This window comes from Acromyrmex echinatior, chromosome 2, assembly GCF_024713525.1.
Source record: "Acromyrmex echinatior isolate Ae372 chromosome 2, ASM2471352v2, whole genome shotgun sequence".
In the NCBI taxonomy this organism is placed as follows: domain Eukaryota; kingdom Metazoa; phylum Arthropoda; class Insecta; order Hymenoptera; family Formicidae; genus Acromyrmex; species Acromyrmex echinatior.
The window spans coordinates 10,449,699-10,460,061 of record NC_141853.1 but is presented as its reverse complement, the minus strand read 5'-3'; the positions used below and the strand labels follow the sequence as shown (position 1 = coordinate 10,460,061).

Below are 10,363 nucleotides of genomic sequence, written 5' to 3'. Positions count from 1 at the left end.
TATGCGTTCAGTTAAAAATTTTAATTAAAATATGAGGTTAAAGAAGTAAAAACGAATGCAACAATCGTTAGGTCTCCGTATTTAAATTTTGAAAGAAGAAGAAGGAAGGATATACATTTAGATTTACCAAATGTTATTAAAACGACAGGCCTAAAATTACGGAAATTTCAAAAATTATTATTCTTGTAGATAAGATTTATTTGTTTCTTTCTTTTTGTTACATTTATACAATAATCTGAAAATAGAAACTTGACGATTTTTAGTTAACTCTGCGTATAAGATTATAGGAAAAAGGAACCCAATTCGGATGGGATCTTAATATATATCATTATGAACTTGAATACTCGTTAATTTGTCACGTTAATTTGTCACTTATTGTTTATTAAAAAGTTATTAACACAAAATAAAGTGTTATTAATTATGAATTCTGTATTATATGTATATTTATTGTAAAGTATAAAAGAGGCATCCACCTCTTCTTTTTAATAAACATTTCTATTTTAATGAACCTCTCTGACTTAACTTAATCTACTTTTAATTTGAAATTGGAAAATTCTTTCTACATATTTAAATATATGAACAAAATTCCCAAATTTTACATTAAAATTAGATTTTTTTAAATTAGATTAGAAGATTTGAATGCTAACAGGTTCTTTCTCTGCATTTACTTGAAACATATAAGAAAAATATACAATAAGTAATATAGAATCCAGATTATTCAAATTTAATATTTGTTTGCATGCATCAATATATTACGATAATAGCTTTTTAACAAACAATGAACGACGAAAATAGAACCTTTTAAAGATTACTCAGACTGATTTTAATAACCGAAGTTACTGCAACTAATTGTAAATCCCTTTTCTTTAATTCTATCTCTCCTTAGAACATTCTTCCATAATTTTCTCAAAAAATGGAGGATTTGAGTTTTAATTTTTACCCTCTTATCTTCCTCCCTCCATCCTAAGTCGTTTCCGTTTTGTCCGTTGATAAATGCGTTTTTCTATTTGTTCTTCAATTACGATAACAACGCGGACAAATCGCGGATGTCGATTATTTCGATAAGAAAATTTGTAATCATGAATGATTAATACTACACGCACGCTTAATCAATGGAATTGATTTTACAAAGAGACGTATAAGTGTCCATCACGTACTAGTTGCGCGGTAAAAGAGGAAAAAAAAGAAGAGAAGGAATAAGGGAATTGCAACGCAATCGCGTACATAACACAGGCGTAATTTCTTATACATAATACAAATACGAAAACTGTAAAATAATGCGATACAAATATTGCGCGATGCATAGCGAGCGGTTATGTAAACTTGTTGACATGTAATATGTCCTATGTTCTAATAAAGATTTAGGATATTTTCTATAAGATATTTTCTATAACAATTGTTGCAATTGCGACAGCATCGCTTAAACACATACTTTGATACATAAAATAATTATTAATTAATAGATAATTTATCAAGAGATATAATATCCGCGTCAAGTGTACACGCAATCATATATATCATCACTTATCTATAATACAGGAGTCGACTAGTTAAAGAGACTCTTATCTCAATAACAGCTGAACCGATCAAATTTTGAGTAGGTTCAATTGAACTCAAATGATAGCTTAGAATTGAATTATATAAATAATTATATAAATATAACTGACTACGACTGTGTGCAAGATATGCGAGGTAAGTTTGTGCGTTTTATTGTACACGCCGACTAGAAACTTGAATTAAACACAGTAAGATTATTGAGTAGAAGCCCACATTGTTCTATAACGATCTTGTCGCGTAAATCAAATCCAGATACGCGCATTAAACTACTCGAGTAAGTATTCTAGGAGTAACATATTTCGTCTGTTTCTTTAAACACTATTTGACTAATTTATACTAATACGTAAATGTTAGTATCGTACTATAATAATAGATGTATAATTTACTGTTGTAAAATATGATTTAAAAACTCTCGAATCTCTCTGTAGTTGCATGATCCATCTATTTATCAAGGAATATGTTCTATATTTTCTAGACTTTTCATCTTTATAGATAAATCACTTTTATCTACAAAGTTTTTAAATTACGAATTGATCAATATATTAATTTTTGTTATACTTACTACATTTGTCTCTCTTTTTTTTACTTGCTTGGACATTTGAATCTTGTGTAAATTGCTATCAATTTTTATCAATTTTTGGTGCCTTCTCGCGTAAATTCTCTCAATATCTGTCTCAACATCTCATCTTCTTTGAAACATTGGATCAGTGTGTCTTCATATCTAAAATAGAAATGTTATACTTTATTTGATCTTTATTTGACAGAAAACTCACGAGAAAATAGAATTTTGAAAGAAATATGCTCAACTTTTTAATCCATTAATCTTTAATTCTATATAATATCAGACTATTTGTATATACACTATTGTAACTATTTTTTTATTTTAGTTTGTTCTCTTAATTATGTCATGTTTGTCATGTCATTTATTATTTCATTTACAGTCATAGAAACATGAATTTATATATGAAATTTTCTATTAAAATTTTTATTACCATATGATTTAAAAACGTAAGGATACAATATGAACATAATTTTGTAATTAAAGATTTATCGAATATTTTTGTTATACATGAAAATATAATGTAAATTAATTATATTTTCGTATAATGATATTAAACATGCATTTTAGACTTAATAATTGCACAATTATAAAAATTAAATATTAACGCTCCTTCTCTTCTACATAATGTCCTGAGGGATCTTTATATAGAATGTATAATAAATTCTATTCTTACTTCAATGGTATTTGGGTATCCTCACGTTGCACGGTACCCAAAGTGTGGACTCTCTGCAACACAGTATTCGCCACTACCCTCTCATACTCCAAATATTTTTCATCCTGAGTGAACCATAACGCCACTGCGCACCTCTTGCCACTACGTACGCCTTGGACGCCATGAAGATTTTCACCGCCGGCGGAAAAAGCCACCATACGTCCGCACCGAGGCCGAACAATACCTTGGACGCGACGTCTCTTCCAGTCTTCTACGAAAAAGAACTCGCCGCCATCGAAATCATCATTGAGATATAAAATCGCTGAATAATCCCGCCACGTATACGCGGGATCTTCTCGCAAGCAGGAACCATCGTCTTTTATTACGCAGTTATCAGCATGAATCTCATGACTAAGATCAGTTCTATTCGCCGGCGAATCTGAAAATAATGATATAATGAATTTCCTAGAAACTAACAGATATATATATCTAATCTTCTTCAGCCTTCCTTAGACAGCTTGTTACATTACTTGATAGAAAATATATTTTACTATACTAATTATATTTTATATAATGATGATATCATTTTGTTAATAAAAGGAGTTATGAAAATAAAATCAAATGTTGTAAGCGAACCGACCCACAATAAAATATGATCTGATCGATTGTTTTATATGTTCAATGCCGTACCAAATGTTATGATGCGAGCATGCCAGCGAAAATGTCGTCAGAAGCACGAGGATGCGTCAGATGAAAATTACCGAGTAAAGCTGTTCGGCAGACCAAATGGGTGTAGGTGAAATACAATGGTCGATCAAGGTTGAAATACCTTTCCACGTGATTACGAGCTTCTTCTGTGTGTTGCAGAAATAGCTTCAGTAATTCTGGCTTTGTTAGACCGAAGTAGACCATCTACAATTTTTTATAAGATGATAATAAATTTTGCCAAAATGAGAAAAACAATAAATATAGAAGGAACATAATAAAGAATGTTCCCGGATATCAATATATCTTTACCAAGGCTATTCTACCAATGGTTACACCTTCGAAACGCTCATAAGACGAATGTGGACTTTTGTTTTCTTCATAGCCGTCTCCTTCCACAGCAATCTAAAATTTATGAATTATTCATATAATATTTTTATATACAAATCTTTGCTTTAACGAAGATAAAATTTCATTCAAATTTATTCTATTTGAAACTTATAATTGAAATGTTATCAAAACCATAATGCAAAAGAATTAAGAAGAAAAATGTTTCGTAATCGTTTAATGTTCGATTGGTAAAGCTAATTTCGACACCTGGGCAAGTTGCATGAGCAGATTGCAATCGGTGGAATTAAGAAACCCATCAGCCATGTAGCGGTTCCTTCCGCCAAGCTCGCTTTCTTCTGCTATCAATCGTGTATTGTTCGTGACTTTTAGCTGTTCCATGACACGCTCTTCTCGTATCTCCGTCTCCTCCTTGTCCCGGAATGATGATAGATTACCCACAAATCGCGTTCGAATGGATGGCGAATGACCAGGAGGTGGATGCAAGATTGGTTTCGAGGAAAAGTCCTAAAAAAATAAAAGACGAGATATATGGAAAAAAAAATAAAAACTAAACATTAAGATAATAACATTGGAGCTAAAAATTGAACTTTTTTATTTTGTTTCTTTATCGATTGTTTTGCGAATCTTTTTCCTCGCGCCTGTATTCTTATATAGATATAAACACAAAAGTAAATAGGGTTGCATTTAAACAGGCGATTAAACGAGGGACTTTAATAAAGATAAATTATGCGCAACTTACATCCAACGCATTGACTTCAATTGTTTTTATATCACTGTATACACCATGCCTTTACATTGATTATATATTCTTGATTATTAATTTAAGGATTCATTTACTAAAAATTCAATTAGTATTTAAATTAGCTTAATAAATTATGCGTAATATTATTTTAACTTTAATATCTCTTAATCATAAATTTGTCTCAATTATTTTTATTAAATTGCGACAATAATAAAAGTAAAGTTCATTTTTTAATATTTTATTATCTTATTTGTTATTCGGATATATGTAAGTATTTTATTATCTTATTTGTTATTCGGATATATGTAAGTATATAACATATCATATAAAAATATTAGTATTAGATTTAATAATAAATGCACTCGACATTGAAGTTGTTTCACTAATTATATCTAGCTGATCAGTTTAAGCACGATACGTGATGGTCAGGTTTGTGCATCGTCCTTTAAACAAAAATATTGCTTATACAATAAAGAATACCTTACGACTTTTAATCTGTATGGAACAATCGATGAACAAATGTATATATAGTCATTATTTATAAATAAGTTAGCAGATATATTTTTTATTATGTTTCACTTTTTACCTTCCCTAATTCCTCCTTGTCGGCTTTTTTCATATTTATCTTCTTAAACTTGTTAAATCTGACATCAATCGCAGCGAACTCCACTGCTATATAATTTATTAGCAACAGCTCATATTCTTGCCGCTTCACATAGGAAAGCGCTTCCTAAGAAGTATTCTCGTTAATTCTTATTAAATTTGTAAATATACTAAAATTTGTTTTATTTATTTCACTGATTTTCACTTATTTTAAGTGCTAAAAATTTAGGAATTTTCGTTTACGGTCTATATGAGGATAAATATTATGAATTTTTTAATGAAAATTCCCGGATATTTTCTTTGAAATTTTTCTAGTATTAAATACATAACATTTACTATATATTTTTATAATAATTATATTTTTTTCACATACCTCTCTTGGTGTAAAGTATTGCTCTTTTATTTTTGGTTGAGAGCTATAATAGTCTTTGTTATGCAACATTGCTTCGTCAGCAGGTAAGAATAATAAGTAACTTGCAACTGCTGCACAAGCTGCTTTTAAATTACCCACTGCATAAAATAAATGAAAACTATTATTTGTATATTTTTGTATCTTTCATTATTTGTTTGACTAAATGTATTTATTTTTAAGCAAATATATTATAATAAAATATATATATTAAACTAAAAAAAATTCAATTGATAAAGAGGGGGAAAGAAGAAAGTGAGAAGATAATGAATCACACAAAATAAATTTTCTTGAAATAATGCAAGTTAAAGAATAAACGCGTATTGCACAAAGTATACAGAATACTTAATAATTTTAGAAATGATGTTGAACTGACATTGAGATTGCTATAATTTAGAAATTAATCCAATTAATTTAATGAGATGATTCAGGAAACTACTTGATGGAGCTGTTGAAGTATTTGCTTTTGTTAATGAATGGAGACACATTACAACAAGGCCATTATAATTCATAATACTTGATCTTACGTGAATATTCCAATTATGTTACTAAATTATACTAAATTAGATAAAATATAAATGAGACTAATATCAATACGTATTATTCAAAGGCTTTCATTCAAAAATAAAATAATATATATATATATATATAAAATATATATTAGGTGTTGGAATTAATTCGTAGCGTTTTTAATGAAAGAATATTATTTATTTCACATGAGCATTAAAAAATACATTAATGAAAGTACTTCCCATCACTTGTAAAACGCTACGAATTAATTCCAACACCTAATATATTTTTTTTTTATTTTAAATAAATATTTATCTGTGGAATATGTTTGAAGCATTTGGAAGAATTTAGTGATATGATCTACATGATATAATTTGTCATAAAAAACATCAATCTCATATTCAATAAAATAAATCATTTTTTTGCCAAAATACTCACATTTATAATAAGCGAATTGCAAGTAATTATAATGACTTCTAAGCAAATCACTCCGAAAATCGCCATTTACATTATTTAATGCAAGCGAACATCCACGTTTGCATTTCAAACAGAACGTAAAGTGATCTGAAAAAAATTAAAGAATAACAATAAACAAGAAATACTTTGAGTAATTATTAATAATCTACTTCAAATTTCTTCCGGGAAAATGGAATTAAAAATGCAGTCAATCGTATTTATCTAAAAGCTTATTAACAATTTAATTCAATGAAAGTGTAGTATTCAATTTACTTATTGCTATAATTTGTGTAATGAAAGAATTCAATCCATTAAATAATAATAAAATTAAGAAGAAATTACGCGCACATATTATGTGCATTATAGTTATGCTTGGAGTAATCATTAATAATCTACTTCAAATTTCTTCCGGGAAAATGGAATTAAAAATCCAGTTAATCGTATTTATCTAAAAGCTTATTAACAATTTAATTTAATGAGAGTGTAGTGTTTAATTTACTTATTGCTATAATTTGTATAATGAAAGAATTCAATCCATTAAATATGATAATAAAATTAAGAAGAAATTACGCGCACATATTATGTACGTTGTAGTTATGCTTTTTAGTAATGCATAAACTTTAATAAGAAATTTGTTTAAAATTTTTTTTAAGTTTAATTAATATTAAAGCAGCAAACAAATAAGCTGTTTTTCTAGATCGAATAATTCTGCACTCAAATAAAGATTAAAAAGTATAAATTATATTTAGATTAAAAAGGATAGCAAGATTAAAAAGCATAAATTATAAATACATTTTTTAATCTGAATTCGTTAATGTTATTATTTATTGTTCTTTATTAAGTTAATTTATGTATCTTACTTGCTACCGAAGAGGTAAATTCAGGATACCATCCTTGATTGAAAGGACCCTCGCAATAGATTCTGCATTCTTCCTCGGATTCTATGTAAAGCTCGAGTGAATTTTCAAATTCGATCACAGCTTCCGCATAATATTCATCTTCGTATGCTTTGACACCTCGGATGTACTTTTGCACAAAGGGGGCTGCCTCCAAATTCACGACCTTTTCCACGGTCACGTTGGACAAATTCAAGTAGTGTTTCAGGTTCTTCTTAGTCATCTCGTGATTGGGATGTAGGGAGAGAAAGGTGAAAGCTGCGTTCGCCGCATCTTGATATCTTTCTTTCTAGAAAAAATTATTTATAAATATTATAATATTAATTATAGATTAATAATTCTGATATAAATATATATTTTATTTTATGATATATTAAATATGTATATATTTTTATTATTAGCAAAAATATTTTTACATCTTTAAAAAATTATCGTATTTTTGAAAAATTAACAAAAACTATATATATATCTCTCGTAAAATATGTATTCTTGATAAACATCAAACAATATTTTTATTTATTTCAGGTTATATTAAGATAATAGCGATCATCATGTTAGAAGTGTATAGAATATACTGGAATTTTAATTTCGATAGCAGATCGAAACCATATCGTCTGTTCGAGGATACAAATGGAAAATAAGATTATGTTTCAGTTTAATGCTGTAAACGTCTTTTATAATTTATTTAATTAAAATGTATTAATAATTCTTTTTAATTAATACTTTTAATTAAAATCGAGTTCCATCGAGATTTAGTGTTATAAATAACGATGCGCAAATTTCTAAAAATAAAGCTATATTTGTTATTTAGGGAAATGATGAAGAGAAATGGTACGAACTAGTTTTTCAAGTCATGCCGTAGTTGTTTAACTCATAATTTACGCAGCGGACGCGGACCAAATATCTACTACTGTAATTACGTAATCTACCAGATTAGGATCCGGGGAGTATAGTATTTTCGTAATGCTTTTTATGATATCTTCTATAAGTGAGCAGAGACATATCTTTGTAAAATCAATTTGTCGGTTGTAATAACATGAAAGAAATTAATAAATGATAAAAAATAAAATATATCAAATAAAATTATATTAAATCAAAGTTAAAATACTGCGTAAACCATATCATAAATATTATTAATAAGATAAAAATATGATAAAATATATCTTTTATATTTTATGGTTTAATTATTATAAAAAGAAACATTGTAAGTACAAATATAAATTATAAGGATTAATATAAAGTGAAAAATAAAATTATGTTTTAATTTAATGTTGTAAGCATTACTTTTTTTTTGTAATTTATATAAAAAGTTTGCAATATTCGATTATTTAAAGTTTCAGTCAAATAAATATATTTTTATACCTGAAAATAACAGATATGAAGATACTCGTAGATGGTAAAGTCAACAAATTTCTTCTCCGTAGCGTGTGGGAGTCGTTTAAGCGCCCCCTCACCTGCGATTTCTCGATAATCCTGATTACATTTCATTAGACAAAGCGTCTCCTTCACTTTTCTTTCGTAAAAGTGCAAATCCTCGATATTCTCCATGAAGATTGGCGAAGAACCTGCCGCCTCAGCTTTACATTTTCGCCGGCAAATTATCACCAGACGTTTGTATGCTTTATATCTATGAAACATTATATGTAAATTTACATTAAAAAATATGGATTTAATATATATGTATTGATTATGTATTGCAATCGATATTTAAAAAAATTTTGTAATATAAATAGATATTTTATAATATAGACACTGCAATTGTAAGATTTTTTTTAATTATTATTTAATTCTGTTCTTTTTTTAAATTAAAATATCTTTAATATATTATACTTTTGTGTGTTATGCAACTTATTCTTTTTTTTCCATGCTATTTTCTTTTTCAAAAAAATTCGTTTTTCTCGTAAAAAATATTTTCATTTCATAAATTTTAATGTAATTTCATATTACTAAAAACATATAAAAAGCTAAAGAAATCCCTCTCCTTCAAAAAAGTTTTCAAAAAAGTTTTTAAAAAACGCATTAAATTTTAAACATTTCAGAAGAAAGCATTTTTTTAAAAATAAAACATTTAAAATTAATAAAATACTTGATATTTTAGAATTAATATACATCAAGAATCACTTTTCAATTTACACATGTAAACTATTAATAAATATGAAAAAAATTTCATAAAAGTATTAAATATGTATTTTCCTTAAAACGAGATGTCAGAAAACGCATTTATAATTTTAAAAACTTTAATTTTATGAAGTATTTTTAAGTTTTACTTAAGTTTCCAATTTTATGTTTTATTAAAAATTCTTAGACCCGATTGCATCAACGTTACTTCGATTTTAAGTGAAGAAAATTCTCTCTGTCTCTGTTTCTTTCTCGCTTTAAAATGAGACAGAGAGTTTTAAGTTTCGCTTAAAGTCAAAGTAACGTTGGTGCAACCGGGTCTAAGAATTTTTAATAAAACATAAAATTGGAAACTTAAATAAAACTTAAAAATACCTCATAAAATTAATATACATTGAGTGCTTATGAAGAAGAGAGTACCGACGACGACGGGATAATTGTAACAACTTACTCATGCAGAGCATCGTTAAATCCCGCGACGCAGCCGTCCCAGTCTTCCTCGAGATAGGCCTGGACCGCGTTCTCAAAGATCTCGGCGAGTGTGATGTTGCGCACGCGTTGCTCTTCGCGTGCGACCGATTCATCGTTGTCGATCTCATTGATCTCGATCTCGTCGTTGCGAGCGTGACACGCGCACGCTCCGAGGAGGACCACGAGTAGAACGAACCTCATCCTCTCGCGACTCCTCCCAATGGACTGCACAGCACACGAAGTGCACGGACCAGACGGATCGTCTCGCGTCGTTTCTCGTCGTCGTCAACTTCGGAACGCGTACACGCGCGTTATACACGCGTGGGATATC

General features: G+C 28.5%; 1 protein-coding gene across 5 annotated transcripts; it reads right to left on the bottom strand.

Moving 5' to 3' along the window:
• Window positions 1-174: 174 nt before the first annotated feature.
• LOC105148061 (prolyl 3-hydroxylase 2) lies at window positions 175-10,354 on the bottom strand. 5 transcript variants are annotated; one of them, XR_015548500.1, is made up of 12 exons: window positions 10,013-10,354; window positions 8,806-9,070; window positions 7,408-7,732; window positions 6,530-6,655; window positions 5,546-5,682; window positions 5,156-5,299; window positions 4,074-4,331; window positions 3,789-3,881; window positions 3,533-3,683; window positions 2,793-3,210; window positions 2,120-2,278; window positions 175-2,064 (listed from the first exon to the last, which is right to left on the bottom strand). XR_015548500.1 is itself a non-coding variant. In XM_087416925.1 (11 exons), exons 1-11 carry the CDS (start codon window positions 10,231-10,233, stop codon window positions 2,188-2,190), a joined length of 2,229 nt encoding a protein of 742 aa, XP_087273051.1. In that variant the 5' UTR covers window positions 10,234-10,354; the 3' UTR covers window positions 175-2,187. The 5 variants fall into 5 exon arrangements, 3 of the variants coding, with proteins under 3 accessions (XP_087273051.1, XP_011057843.1, XP_011057842.1); XR_015548499.1 differs by having other exon boundaries at window positions 175-1,998; XM_087416925.1 differs by having other exon boundaries at window positions 175-2,278.
• Window positions 10,355-10,363: the final 9 nt, after the last annotated feature.